The sequence below is a fragment of the Centropristis striata genome, chromosome 24 (assembly GCF_030273125.1).
Source record: "Centropristis striata isolate RG_2023a ecotype Rhode Island chromosome 24, C.striata_1.0, whole genome shotgun sequence".
NCBI classification, from domain to species: domain Eukaryota; kingdom Metazoa; phylum Chordata; class Actinopteri; order Perciformes; family Serranidae; genus Centropristis; species Centropristis striata.
In genome coordinates, this window is record NC_081540.1 from 9,075,607 (window position 1) to 9,091,128 (window position 15,522).

The 15,522-nt window shown below is 37.9% G+C and overlaps 1 protein-coding gene across 3 annotated transcripts in view; it reads right to left on the minus strand.

The window, feature by feature from the left end:
• Nucleotides 1–15,522, minus strand: part of LOC131962731 (fibronectin type III domain-containing protein 4-like) — a 138,428-nt gene that overhangs the window by 16,262 nt on the left and 106,644 nt on the right. For all 3 annotated transcript variants that reach the window (XM_059327776.1, XM_059327775.1, XM_059327774.1), the window contains one exon: nucleotides 5,881–5,996. In XM_059327776.1, the coding sequence (XP_059183759.1) occupies nucleotides 5,881–5,940 (60 nt within the window). In that variant the 5' untranslated portion in view covers nucleotides 5,941–5,996. The remainder of the gene's footprint in view (nucleotides 1–5,880; nucleotides 5,997–15,522) is intronic.

Below are 15,522 nucleotides of genomic sequence, written 5' to 3' on the forward strand. Positions count from 1 at the left end.
AAAAAAGAAAACACAAGATAAGCTTGATTGGTTATGAGATGAATATTAAGTAAGTCGTTTCAGAATTTGGGTACATATTTACTTTGTGCAAGTATCTAACAGTAAAAGTCTGATATTTGCAGATCCCATGAAAAATCACACTTATGAACATTCAGTGTCAGGATTTTTAATTTTCTCACACTATTCTCATCATACCATCTTTAGTTTTTGGGAACTTGGGACTGCAATTTTCCCTTCAAATATAATTACATAGTACATTACAAAAACAGCAGTCCCATGTGCCCAAAGACTAGCTTTAGTATAATAATAAAAACTAACTTTTAAGCCTAATTTTGGTCGATTTAAAATATTCTTCTGGTTTTTCGTCAGGCAAGCATTCAACAAAATAAAATAAAGATTCCAAAACAAACCAGTTTGTGCTGAGACAAGTTGATGCCTCGGAGGCTTTTAAACATCTTGTTAAGTCAGTAAAATGTGTCTTCTGTGATGAGCCCGACCCTGATATCTACAGGTGCAGACAAAGTTTGGTTACTAAGCTATTTTTAGGTGTCAGCAGCAGCAGCTTAATGTAATTCAGCAGTGAAGTGAAGCAGATAAACAAACCTCTTCTCTCTGTCACAGGCTGACAGATTTCTCTTTTGGTAGCAGGTTAGAAAACACGCCTACAGTTAAAAAACAGACAGTATCTGCAAGCATGGATGTATTTGATCAACGTCCACCCACACAGACACATTAAACATCAATTCACCTTGTGATAGATTGGGATTTATGAATCAGAATAAGGGTTTTTGAGCAGATCTCAATTTGGGTTACTTCCTCTGTGTGTGTGTGTGTGTTTGAAAGTGCTGTTCTGTTGCGTAATGTGTGAATCTCGACAGCCGGAGCTTCTGGGATTTGGATCAACTTCAGATGAGTGAAGCAACTCTTTGTCTGAGCACATTCACTCGTCCTGCTCCTACTTCACAAACAGAAGGCTCAGCTTGTTACTGAAAGATAGAGTGGATGAAATAATCTACAAAGCGAGCCGGGTCCAAACCAAACCTAAAGCCTGACATGGGATCATTGCCGCTTGTTTATAAAAGCAAAATTTGCCTTGAAGAAAAAATCCTGGAGATATGCATGATTGACAGCAGCCTTTTATATAATCATCCTGAGATTTTTAGCCCTTTTGTGCATTTTCACAAGAGCATTTGGTAACGCTTTATAATAAGGTCCTTAATAACCATTAATTAACAAGTAATAAGGCATTGTTCTCACTTTAGATCGGTAGTTGCAAAAAGCATAGTTAACTTATAGTTAACTTATAATAGATGGGCAATAAAGTATATTTTAATATCAATAAGCAAACAAAATAAGATTTATAAAGGCATGGCAAAGACATAATGGGTGGGTCATGGGTGTTTGTAATGCCATTATTAACACTTATATAAGCTTATAAACACACAATAATGTTAATAAGCATCTTGTAAGGACTTACAAGGGCCTTATTACTTGTTAATTAATGGTTATTACAAGGACCTTAATATAAAGCGTTACCGCACAATTTGCCTTGAAGAAAAAATCCTGGAGATATGCATGATTGACAGCAGCCTTTTATATAATCATCCTGAGATTTTTAGCCCTTTTGTGCATTTTCACAAGAGCATTTTGATGACTAACAGAGGAAAATAAAAGGAGCTCAGTAGATAAAACCTCCTGCATGGATACGTGCTGCCTTCACCTCCCCTATTAATATTTGAGCATGGTTTTTACATAAGAGCTCTCAGAGGTTGTGGCAGTCACTGTTTTACATCCCCATCGTCTGTTTTCTTGCAAATGCCACAAGGCTGATGGATTCTGAGTCAGACGTGAGGCAGCTTTTTTATAAAAGAAAAAGCACACACAGGAGTTGTTTGGCATTGGCGCCGCCGCGTTCGCTGTGGATGTTCCTCCTGTGAGACGAGTCCTGGCCAAATCATTTCCACTAATGGAGACGACTCCCACTCAGAGCTCAGCTAATGTCTCATTCTCCTTTTGCCAAACGGTGGGTGGTAAAAACTGATTGGAATGAACCAAGCTGAGCGAGCAGCCCGGGCTTCAGGAGATGTGAGACGGACAGACTGTGGTGATTTATGAGCAGATGTGAAAGTCTAAAGATTCACAACCAGGGGTGTCTGTACCTGCAGGAGAGCCTCAGCAATCAGAGTGGAAATAATGTCAATGCCAAACAAACAAGACTCCCTCAGATATTGTGGTGTACTGACATCAAATTCCATAATAGTTAATTATTATTGAAAATCAAAAAACTCTTGAAAACTGTTGTCAATTCATATCTTATATATTATTTCTTGAAGTGCACTGTAAGACGAAACAGTAAAAACTTAAATGTTAAATGAAATAAGTTGTGCTAACTAAAAAAACAATTAAAAAGTTAATACATCAATTTTTTTCTGAGTCATTAATACAAATTTGTAATTTTAAGTTCACAGTATTCAAATACTTTCATTTATTTTAGTCACGGTACTCAAATAGTTTGACAGTTATCCTGCTTTTAAATTAAGCAATGTTTTTAATCATAAAGAAGTTTGTACATGTAACTAAAAAAGTTAAGTGCATATTAAGTGAATAATTTCTTACAGACAACTTACATTTTTTATGTTAAAGGTAATAAAAATATTTAAGGTAGGCTTACTTAAGTACTTTAACGGGAATGTTCATATATAACATTCAAAGTTGATTAAGTGAAACTTGAAACAACAGTGTGTATGTATTTGTTTCTACTTTTTTTTCATGTATTTCTTTGTTTTTACACCCTTTTTTAACCATTATCACATCACAGATAGGGTGTCAGCGGTTCTTATTGCTCCACCTTCTAGTAGGAGGTTGTTATCAGTCTATTCAATGGTCAGTGACTGAAAACTAAGGGGTTTTGTTGTTGATTTAAAAGGCTGCATTTTCGTTATCTATAACTACTTCTCTTCTCAGGTTAGTGGCAAAAAAAGGTCCATGGTTAGGCATTATAAAAGACAGTTGAAAAAGGGAAATAAGTGTACATAAATACAAGAAGTGAAGATGTTATGAGGACGATGTAAGTGCCGTAAGTTTAGCCCCTTTTACAACAGTAAAATTTTAATCTTTTATTTGCACTGTATGTTCTTTCAATCATTTTTAAAGCAAATCATTTTTTTCGTCCATGCTCCATTTTAATTTAGCTTTTTCTTTTCTTGCTGTCCCTTTGCTTTTTTTTTAATGTTTTTTTTAATTGTATGTTTTAAATTCTGTTTTATAAAGTACATTGAGTTGCCCCGTGTATGAAATGTGCTATATAAATAAAGCTTGCCTTGCCTTGCCTTGCCTTGTGATTGATGACCTGAAAAAGTGGTATCTGTAATGTTCATGAGGGACGATGGATGGATGGATGACCTGAAAAAGTGGTATCTGTAATGTTCATGAGGGACCATGGATGGATGGATGGATGACCCGAAAAAGTGGTATCTGTAATGTTCAGGATGGATGGATGGATGGATGGATGACCTGAAAAAGTGGTATCTGTAATGTTCAGGATGGATGGATGTATGACCTGAAAAAGTGGTATCTGCAATGTTCAGGATGGATGGATGGATGGATGACCTGAAAAAGTGGTATCTGCAATGTTCTGGATGGATGGATGGATGGATGGATGACCTGAAAAAGTGGTATCTGTAATGTTCATGAGGGACGATGGATGGACGGATGGATGGATGACCTGAAAAAGTGATATCTGTAATGTTCATGAGGGACGATGGATGGATGGATGAGCTGAAAAAGTGGTATCTGTAATGTTCATGAGGGACGATGGATGGACGGATGGATGGATGAGCTGAGAAAGTGGTATCTGTAATGTTCATGAGGGACGATGGATGGATGAATGGATGGATGGATGACCTGAAAAAGTGGTATCTGTAATGTTCATGAGGGACGATGGATGGATGAATGGATGGATGGATGACCTGAAAAAGTGGTATCTGTAATGTTCATGAGGGAGGATGGATGGATGGATTGATGACCTGAAAAAGTGGTATCTGTAATGTTCATGAGGGACGATGGCTGGATGGATGGATGGATGACCTGAAAAAGTGGTATCTGTAATGTTCATGAGGGACGATGGCTGGATGGATGGATGGATGACCTGAAAAAGTGGTATCTGTAATGTTCATGAGGGACGAGGAATGGATGGATGGATGACCTGAAAAAGTGGCATCTGTAATGTTCATGAGGGACGATGGATGGATGGATGGATGGATGGATGGATGGATGGATGGATGGATGACCTGAAAAAGTGGTATCTGTAATGTTCATGAGGAACGATGGCTGGATGGATGGATGACCTGAAAAAGTGGTATCTGTAATGTTCATGAGGGAGGATGGATGGATTGATGGATGACCTGAAAAAGTGGTATCTGTAATGTTCATTAGGGAGGATGGATGGATGGATGGATGACCTGAAAAAGTGGTATCTGTAATGTTCATGAGGGACGATGGCTGGATGGATGGATGGATGACCTGAAAGAGTGGTATCTGTAATGTTCATGAGGGACGATGGATGGATAGATGGATGGATGGATGGATGACCTGAAAAAGTGGTATCTGTAATGTTCATGAGGGAGGATGGATGGATGGATGGATGGATGACCTGAAAAAGTGGTATCTGTAATGTTCAGGATGGATGGATGGATGGATGACCTGAAAAAGTGGTATCTGTAATGTTCATGATGGATGGATGGATGGATGGATGGATGGATGGATGGATGGATGGATGGATGGATGGATGGATGGATGGATGGATGGATGGATGGATGGATGGATGGATGGATGGATGGATGGATGGATGGATGGATGAACAACTTAACAAGTTCACAGAGATGGGAGTGGATCTTTCCTTTATCTCCTGGATCACAGATTACCTGACAGGAAGACCACAGTATGTCAGGTTGGGGAACTGTGTTTCTGGGACATTAATGAGCAGCACAGGGGCTCCACAAGGGACTGTTCTGGTACCATTTCAGTTCACCAAAAAAACAGCAGTGGACGGCTCCTCTCTACAAAAGCTCCTTCGCTCCTACAGCCATCAGGCTGTCTCATTCTTCCAGAGTTACCAGACTAACTGAATTTCCCCTCAGGGATAAATAAAATAATTTTGATTTGATAATGAAAGCTCAACTGAATATATAATTAAATGCAATGTGAAGCAAGAAGCTGAAAACCATCATTAACTATATTTCAGTCAATATTTCCATCATCGATATACATCAGCTCTTTCTGCTAATTGGGTTCTTGGAAAGTTCGAGGTCTTCTTTTGGCTGGAACCTTTTGTAATCAGGAGATTTGTTTTTTATCATTACTTAATAAATTACCTGCGTCAACCCGCAGCCGGCCTTGACAGTAACAGGTTTAATGTTTATGAGTAAAATTCCCTTGACATTTCCAAACTCATGACTCAAAGCTCCTGGCCTCAGGAATGATGCAGTGTTTTGTTAAAAACCTCCCGTGAGAGAATCCAGTCCTCGAGAGACAAAGACGATCATAAAAAAAGAGAAAGAATACATAATTTAACTTTGGGAAAGCTGTTTTCTTGCCCAAAGCATGGCAGCAATCCAAGTTTTCTGGGCATTCGATTTATAATTTATATCCCTTCAATTTGTACCCCTGTAAAATTAATTGGCTGTAAACCAAATGAGAGTGTAGAGGGGGCTAAGGGTTAGAGCAGGGTGAATTTGACGTGAGACAGATTGACTAATTATTTTCAGAGCTTTTTGAGGATTAAAGTAATTAAGAAAAATCAATCTTTGAGCTCAGCCGCCACACATAGTAAATAATTACACAGATACTCACACATACAGTGATGATACACCTTTACTGTACCTGCTGTGAGATGGAGTATCCAATCACAGTGTCTCCCTGAGGGACGTTCCAGGTCACCATGGCTGAGTGTGCCCTCAGCTGGGTCACCGATACGTTCACAGGGGCTGCTGGCACAGCTTGAACACACACACACAATACACATTAGTATCACTTGTTAAGGACAGCCGGTAATACACTTTAGAGTCTAGAGACATGTAGTTTGCAGAGAAAACGCTGTGAACCCCACCATCCAGTCGAAACTTCCCATTGAAATGTGCTTTCTTTAACAGAGTACAAAATATATCAGTTTATCGTAGAAATTAATATGAAATTTTAGAAAAAGTAACAAAAGTGAAGCTAAAAAATGCAGTATTTATGTAAAAATCACTTCAATCTATATGTCTTTTTTTTAAATTGCGAAAAGTAAACTGGGTAGAATAAAAAAATACTGAGAAAAGTATTAAATTCTGTGTTTCTCATCGACACTGTGAAGCCATGATTGATTCTGTTGAGAACAATGGTCACGTGACAAATATTCACTGAATATCAGACAGAACTGCAGGCTGTTTACACAGAGCTGAGAGGAGAGGACAGGAAATTCAAATACTCAGTATGTACAATATGTGGAGACCAGATTTTTCATCCTAATATTTCTGACACTTGTGGGTACTTGGGAAAGTGTTGTTTATATATAAATCTAATTTAGGTTTTTCTGATTTATGTCATTATAAATATGTTATGCTGCAAAAATACATTTTTGAGTTGATTCAGGACTTATATATTTTATGTATGGCAGTGGAATACAAGGCAATGTTTAAGAAACTCTATTAAAGGTTTCCAAACAGTCTTAAACTCTGCAGTCCTTTCCCTGGTTATATATCTCAGTCTTTCCAACACAATACAAGATGATTTGTCTATACATGTATCAAGGGCAAATCCATTTTTTTCCAAAACAGAGTGATTATCCTCCTGGCATGCAGGAGTCCGAAGTCAATAAAGTAGTCTTTTTAGGATTGACAATAAAGTTTTTTGGATATATACCAAGTACATATATTTTGCCTTCACTCCAACAATCTCAGATAAAGTCAGAGCACCTTCTTTCCAATATTTTTTTCTATTTTTTGGCAAAACCATACACAGTGGTACAGAGTTCCTTTCGAGCACTAACTACACGTGTCTGTCATATCAGGAGACCGTCGGTTTAACTTCACTGGGGTAATGTATATTCTCATCAACCATTTGTACTGTAATAATTTCATTCTAGTACTGATAGATTGTTTTTTGGCCTTTTGGGCCTTGTCTTTCTGAATGTCCAGTCTCCATGCCTCTAGCCTGTCGATGGTGGACCCTTTATCATACTTCATCAAAGCGGTACAGAATAAAGAGATCGGTTTCCTTCCCTCTAGGTGCTGACACTCAAATATTTAATTTGAAAAAACAAGTTGGGTTTTACAGTGCAGTTGGCTGTTCATTTTTGTAACCACACAACTTTTGTCCAAATATGGGCCTTCCTGGGTCCAAAGAACCAAGATGGTGACACCAAAAGACAGACATAAGGCTTTAAAACAGTGGGTTGCATCACAAGTTGGGTTTTACAGTGCAGTTGGCTGTTCATTTTTGTAAGCAGACAACTTTTGTCCAAATATGGGCCTTCCTGGGTCCAAAGAACCAAGATGGTGACACCAAAAGACAGACATAAGGCTTTAAAACAGTGGGTTGCATCCATAGACTGTATATAGGTTGCATCACAAGTTGGGTTTTACAGTGCAGTTGGCTGTTCATTTTTGTAACCAAACTTTTTCAAACTTTTGTCCAAATATGGGCCTTCCTGGGTCCAAAGAACCAAGATGGTGACACCAAAAGACAGACATAGGGCTTTAAAACAGTGGGTTGCATCACTTTAGCTAGATCTACTCCTTTATAAAGTCTATTATATTTCCTCAAATGTCAAACTGAAAATCTTAAAATGATTCAGTCTTCTCTTATCACAGCTGGCTCATATGCAAATGTATCCCTGGTCCTGTTCTCTCGCTGAGCACAAGCACAAACAGCCACGCTGATACTCCATCATGCTCCTGTGTGTTTTAGTCAGTGTTTCCATCAGCTTCCTGTCCAAGTGTCCTTGAGCAAGACACTTGTGAGGATGACTTTCCCATCCCGCCTGTCATCCTGGATTAAAGTGTGTGCTAAATGGCTAAAATGTAAATGTGTGATCATGTAGAAAAGATGAGAAACCCCCACACACACACTGTGCTCAGACACTTAAAGGCTGGTATTAATTATTCTCTGGGGGCGGGTTCAAACTGATGAGGAATATGAAGTGTTTGCTAAAAGATTTTTTATCATTAAATCATCAGTAAAAGCTTTAACCTCCACTGAGAGGGAGAGCAAGAGAAGGTAAATAACCATTAAATAATTAACTTTTCAATTTTGTTTTTTTATTAGGGAACTGGTGGTAATGAGGAGGGTGGAAAAGATGGAGAAAGAGGGGAAGGGGCATGAAAACAAGAGATAAAAGGTGATATATATATAGAGAGAGAGAGTGGGAGACATAAAAGCTTTACAATTACAAAGCAAGAAGAAAAATAGGGAAACAAAGCAGTAAAAGGAGAATGTGATAAGCAAAGAGAAATGTGACTGAAAGGATTTAACAAAGAAATAAAACAAGACAAAAGATAAGAGGCAGAATAAAGACAAATAGAGACAGCAAGAAAGAAATAAGACAAAAATAAAAGACTGAAGAACTTACAAGAAAGGTCGTGAAGCAATAATACAAAGAAAAACTAGTTGGAGATATGAGAGAGATCAAAATGACAGAAGGATTAAAACAAAAAAGGCAGAAAGAAAAAAAAAATAGGATTAAAAACAGAATTAAAAAATACCCAAAAAAGAAAAAAAAGACAGAACAGGATTTAAAACAGAATTAAAAAATACAAAAAGGATAGAAAACAAGAAAAAACAAGAACAAAGACAGAAGAAATCCAACACGTTTTCACAAAACCAAAAAAGAAAGATGTAAAGGACAAAAAAGAAAGAAAACCACCAAGAAAAGACAGAAAAATACTGAAATAAACAGAAAAAGGATTAAATCAAACAATAAGACAGACATTAAAACAAATAGAGGAAAAGACAGAGAGAGAAAGACAGAGACATATAGGGGGAGAGAAAGAAGAGAAAAGGGGGACATGGGACACCATAAAACCCAGAAAGACTGACAGAAATTAGCAGAAAAGTGATGAGCAGGCATCTCTCCCCGGCTCTGCTCTTAGTGATGATTTAACATCTGATGGAATCAATAACTGGCTTTTTACTGCCAGTCAGGAGCTATCGATGACTTCACTCCATCCAACTTCTTCCCTCAGTGCAGGACCAGAATAGCTACTCCATATTTCTCAGCCATTTCTCTGTCCGCAGCAAAGCAATTAGTATGTGCCCACTGGAAGAGTGTGTTTGTGTGTTTCCATGTGGTTTAAAACGCACACACAAACACACACACTGCATCTGAAGGAAAGAGGCGCTTGCACAGCAGCCAATTAGGGCATCAAGGCTAAAAAGAGGACATTAAAATGCTGAGGTTTTGCATTATGGTACATTAAAGTACAACTGGAATCTGGATTCTCTTCACATTTTGTGTTCGAAGATAGAGACAATGATGATGTTGTGCATGTTCGTGTACATTTCATAAAAAAACATCAGTGACATAGTGTAATAAAACTGGCATTTAAAGGGTTAAATTACCAAAACTGTTTAAACATTTGGTAGTCTTGCGCAGGGCGGAAGTTGTTTAGGAGGTTTATGCAGAAAAAAGTAGAAAAAAATATTATTTTGTAAAGCTCTTACATCATTTTTTTGGAAGTGGACATTTTTTGATTTAAAGGGTAGTAAATTAAAGTGGGCCCAGAGGGGCGCCACAATGTATTTTAGGCCAAAAAAAACAGGTCATGTTCTTTTCTAATTAACTGAAAGTCTTTATTTTATTTCTCTCTCTCTCTTTCTCTCAATTACAAGAGTTTCAAAGTGTTGTTCCTGCTCTAAAGTTCTACTTATTTTCCATGAAGTCCTCCTGAATCCAGTAACAACGGCAACACAAGTGACAGCAGCATCTCCTCCCTTTTTTTACTGTAGGAAACAAAGAAAACTGCTCATTTTCAGGCAGCTGGAGGCGGCAGCCAGCCTGACTCAAACTCTCCAAACATTCAGAGAAAGACTAAAAAAGTAGCGAAAGGGAAAGAAAGCATCCAGTCGGGCTCTGTGGAGTGTGACCGTGAATGTCAAGCTCTGTCTCAGGCTAACAAGCTAGCCACAGCTCATTATGCAAGCTCTGCTCCCTGCAGGACACGCCGGCCAGAACCGGTTTAGCCATGAAAAGAAAACACACACTTCCTTCCAACACTGACATACAAGATAATCACTCGGCGATAGAGTGAATCAATCTCCTTCAATCTGCCAGCGATTTCTCACAATGCCCTTTGACAGGAAAGGCTAGTGAACCTGTTGCACTCAGCATGTGTAGGTGGAGTGAATGAAAAGCGCCACAAAAGCAAGAAAGTGGGAGTTTTTTTTCTCTTTTTTTCAGTTGAGAAAAATATTTGTGAGTACCTAACCTGTCCTGTGGCTGCAATGGATTCTGGTCTATTTCCTGATGCTGTTGGCGTAGAAACTGGCCACTGTGCTGATAAATTTCTTTCTGTAGAATTATTGAATGCTGGTGCTAAACGGTGACTGCGAAGAGATGCAGAAAGAAAGATGTTTGGAGCTGAATTTCTCCATTTCTGAGAGCTCTATATGGCCAAAAGAATGGGAAATCTAAAACCATAAGCAAAATACATGGAAAGAAAATATTAGACCACCTTGTTTTCTCTAATATATTGTTCCTTTTTAATGCCTGGTAAAACTAAAGGTACATTTGTTTGGACAAATATAATAACGACAAAAATATCTCATACGAGTTTAATTTAAGAGCTGATATAGACATTTTCCATTGTTTACTTGTTAATGTTATTATCAAGAAAACCATAGAAAATGGCTAGATATTAGCTCATAAATGTAACTGAGATATTTTTGTTGTTATCAATCTATTTGTCCAAACAAATGTATCTTTAGTTGTACCAGGCATTAAAATGAACAAGATACCGAACAAAACAACGGTCTAATAATTTTTTCCATGACTGTATATGCCTGAAAGTATATGGACAATCTAAAAGCATAAGCAAAATATATTGCTATACACATCATCCAGTCTTCTGTAGAGACGGATTTCCAATCCTGCCTTCAGGCGTTTTTCTCCCGTTCAGCTTTTTCAGTGTGTTAACAAGAAAATTGAGGCGCAGTTGCATAAAAGCCAACTGAGGATGCAAATGACGCAAACACATTCCCTTTGGCTGCATGAAGTGAGGTGAGCATGCAAACACGCAAGTGGAAAATGTTTGTCTTTTGCATTCATCTTAGGCTGCAATAAGACTGATTTTAACCCTGTGTTTCAAAAAAGGAAAAATAGTCATTCAAAGCATGCCGCTAAGCTCAGCTTGAGCAGCAACCTTCACCTGCTGGTAATGAGGAGGGCAGAAAAGATGGGAAAAAGGGGGTAAGACGGACTAAAACAAGAAATATAACGTTATAGATGCAGAGAGAGTGCAAAGACAAAATTTGACTGAAAGGATTTAACAAAAAAAAATAAAACAAGTCAAAAGATAAGAGATAGAATAAAAACAAATGGAGACAGCAAGAAAGAAATAAGACAGAAGTAAAGCAAGAAAAAAATAAAAGACAGAAAAAGCAACCTTCACCTGCTGTGTTATTTGGAAAGGTGCTGTGTTGGCCAATCGAGAACAGGACTTCCTAAAAACTTGGATGGGCCTCGTTTTGCAGGATTTGGCCAGTATGGCTGCAGGTTTACAACTCATTCTATCACCTGAACTGTCTTCACTCACTTGATTTGTTGTATCAGGTGTAATCCAAGCGGCAACCTCCTGGTCTGAGCAGTGAGCCTTAAGCTGCATTCTATCGGAAATTCCTGCAGGGGGTGCTGACGGTGGCTGCAGAAGCATTTGGGTCCATTCATTTCAATACTAAATAAGAAAACTTCTCATTTGATTTATTACCTCAGAAATGATCTCAATTGCTGGTAAAAATCTTCTTCCAGACAATTTGATGTTAATAGAGTAGATAATGGAAATAATGGAAAATAAAAAATAAAGAATCGAATGATTTGGGGCGTGGCTACCTTTGATTGACAGGTGGCTGACAAGGGCAAGCCGTCATCAGGTGAGAAGAAGAGGAATGCGTATCCACGGCAACGTGTCAATAAAGTTTAAAAAAATAAATAAAAAAGGACAATTTACTTTAATAACAAGTAATAATAATAATGATAATAATAATAATATCAATAATACATTTAATTTTGATGCGCCTTGCATGTCACCCAAGGTCACCTTACAAAGTATAAAATATATATTTTTTACCATTTTGTTCATTAAAAATGTCTTGTTCAGTGTTTGGTTGAACTAATAGACACTCCAAGGAGTCGCTTAAGTAAGTAAATTACATTTTCTTTTTGTTTTTTGCTAGCCAAAACTAACACCCAGTTAATGCTACGGTTAATGTTTACATGAAGGTTCAGATATGTTTATTATAAGTGGAAACCACTGCTGATAGGCTTTCAGAGCTGACACTTCAACAAGACTTCATGAATTGTGTTTCATGTCAAGCCAAGTCAATTGTATTTATATCACAAATTACAAATTTGCCTCAAGGGGTTTTACATCAACCACCCTCTGTCCTTAAACTGTCGAATCGGATGAGGAATTATCTGAAATGTGAAAGAACTGGAAGAAACAGAGAAGGGATGCCTCCTGCTTTCCTCTTCACACATGCTTCCACCAACGCAGCCTGCTACATTATTTTAACACTCGGCTGTTTGGGGTGTAAACACCCACTAACACAATTCAGGAATGTGCTTCACACTCTGTCCTAGTACATCGTTTGTGAGGTTGGCCACATAATCTGGTAGATAATGTTTGATCCCAGAGGTCAGGTCAGGACAAGTTCTTCCACAGCAAAGTGGGAAATCTATTTATTTAAGGATCTGCACAAAGAATGGTCAAGTTTAAAGAGGAGATGGTTGCTACAAAGTAGGGCTGGGCGATATGGACCAAAAGTCATACCCCGATATATTTAGGCTGAATATCGATATATGATATATATCCCGATATTTTTATATCAAAGTGAGCAAATGTTCATTCAAAGCCAAATATGACATGTCACAAGTAGCTTTATTGAAACTTTTTATTTAAGTGAACATAAATACTGTATAACAGGAGAGCTTTTTTTTTTTTTTTTTTTTTTTTTTTTTTTTTTTTTTTTTTTAAATCAAAGCTCCATAGAGTGCACATTTAAATAAAAAATATCTTATGGCCTATAATAATATAATACCTTATGGCTATATATATAAATATAGCCTATGAAATAAAATAGGCCAATCTTTTTCTGAAATAAATATATTTATATGAGAAAAGAATAACGAACATTACAAAATAACTAAATATGACAAACTCATTTATATATAAATAAAGACATTTTTTTAACTATAGCGATAAATGCAATATGGTCCAATTCCAAATCACATTTAAAATATGTCGATATATTTTTTATATCGATATATCACCCAGCCCTACTACAAAGTCGAAAAAACAATGTTTATGTGCGTATGTGTTTCTGTATATATTTGGTATTATAGGGCATCTAATCATAATGCCACACAAGGATGTTTCCTTTCAAGATGACATAAAAAACCTATAAATATACATACTTAAAATAAAAACATGCAGAGAAATCCCGTCCTCCACCTCCACACACATTCAAACCCATGTTCCCTTGTCTCTGCCAGTGACAGCTGAGATCCTCCCGCGAACTCCCGTCACGTTACGGCTGCTAAATCCCAACTGCTTTCATCTGCTCTGGCAGCACACGCACACTGAATAGACTTCTGCAATTACATTATACACACCAGGAGGAGATGAGAGGGGAGGCTTAGATGGAGTCAGGAAGACAGAGGGGAAAGAGATGAAGACGAGAGAGGACGAGGGAGGGTGAAAGACGACAGGAATATGACAGAGCAGTGAGGGAATGAGTCAGAGGATGAAGAGAGAGCAATTATCTCGGGCAGATATCAAGAGATGGCGAGTGAATTTTCAATCTTTTGGTTTTCGAGAGAAAAGACAGACGAAGGGCAAAGTGAGATGGATGGACGGAGCGGCGGGGAAAAAAAGATCAATGATGGAGGGAGGGGTAAGAGATGGAAAGAGTGTGGAGGGAAGACAGGGAGAAGGAGGAGGAGAAGGTGCTGTATTGATTAAATGATGAAATATAGCAGGAGCGTACAGGTGTATGTTAGAGCGCGCGCACACACACACACACACACACACACACACACACACACAGACACACACAGACACACACAGACACACACGTCCTTGTTTGTCCTTCATGTTTTCGGCGGGGTTTGTCGGAATGATTTATTTAAGCACATTCATCATTTTTTAAACGTTTCCAGATGCATTTAGCCACTCTGTAATTGTTCTATATTAAGCCAAACTTGAGTGACTTAAGTCTCTTCCCTCAGCTAAAACCCTCTCAAATCTAATGTTAAACAATATATATTCTATCACCATCAACAAACACAATGCTCTCAATTTTTTGCTCTCAAAAAAGAAAAACTCGGTTCAACTAAAAGTCACTCACCAACTCAGAGAGCAAGGACTTCTCTGAAGGTTATTCCCTAGAGTCGTGTGCCTGTGCAGCCCAAAACATCTTCATCATGTCCAGATAAATAATATCATCCAGATGTTTCTCTCAAACAAAAAAAAAACCCCAAAAATATAATTCAGATGAAGTTCTGTGAGAAGTTGGTGCAGGGAAAACTGCTAAAAATCAGAGTCAAATTCATAGTATGTGCACACATACCTGGCCAATAAAACAGATTCTGATTCTGATACATAGGAAGAGGTTTTTTAATGTAATGTGTAGGTTTTATAATTGCTCAGTGTATTTCCTGCAAATGCCACCTTACATAGATTAACCATGGACTGCTAAATGTACAACTAAAAGAAACTAAATAAATAAAACACTGTAAGCTGTTTCAGTTTGAATAAATGTCCTTATTAACAGAGTTGCAAATTAAATAATAAATAGATTATTCGTTTCATCATCATTGAAACAGATCTAATAATTTTGCTACAGCAGCAGAATGAAAACTATCTTAACTCAGGCTTAAGTGAGCGTTGAAGGTTCTGCCTCATCTTTGTGTTCTTGTTTGGGCCTCAGAAGTCTAGAGAAACACGTTCACAGACATCCTGTGGTTTGATCTTTCCAACACAATGCTCTGTTCATTCATTGCACTGCAAGACGGACAAAAGTGTGCACCAAATGCACCTCTTCTTGTCAAACCCAATGCTGTGTTTATCCGCAGCTCTTAGCAACACAACAATGCCTGCTCCTTCAAAAACAACAACAACAACAAGGCTGGTGACAGCCGGTTTTTACTCGGCTGCTCCTGGAGTAGTCTGTGACGTACGACTCGGACTGTAAATCACAGCCCAGTTACAGTTCGCTGATAGACTCAGACAGTCTAATCTGGCTAATGGCTCCCTCCCCTCTCCGGCACCG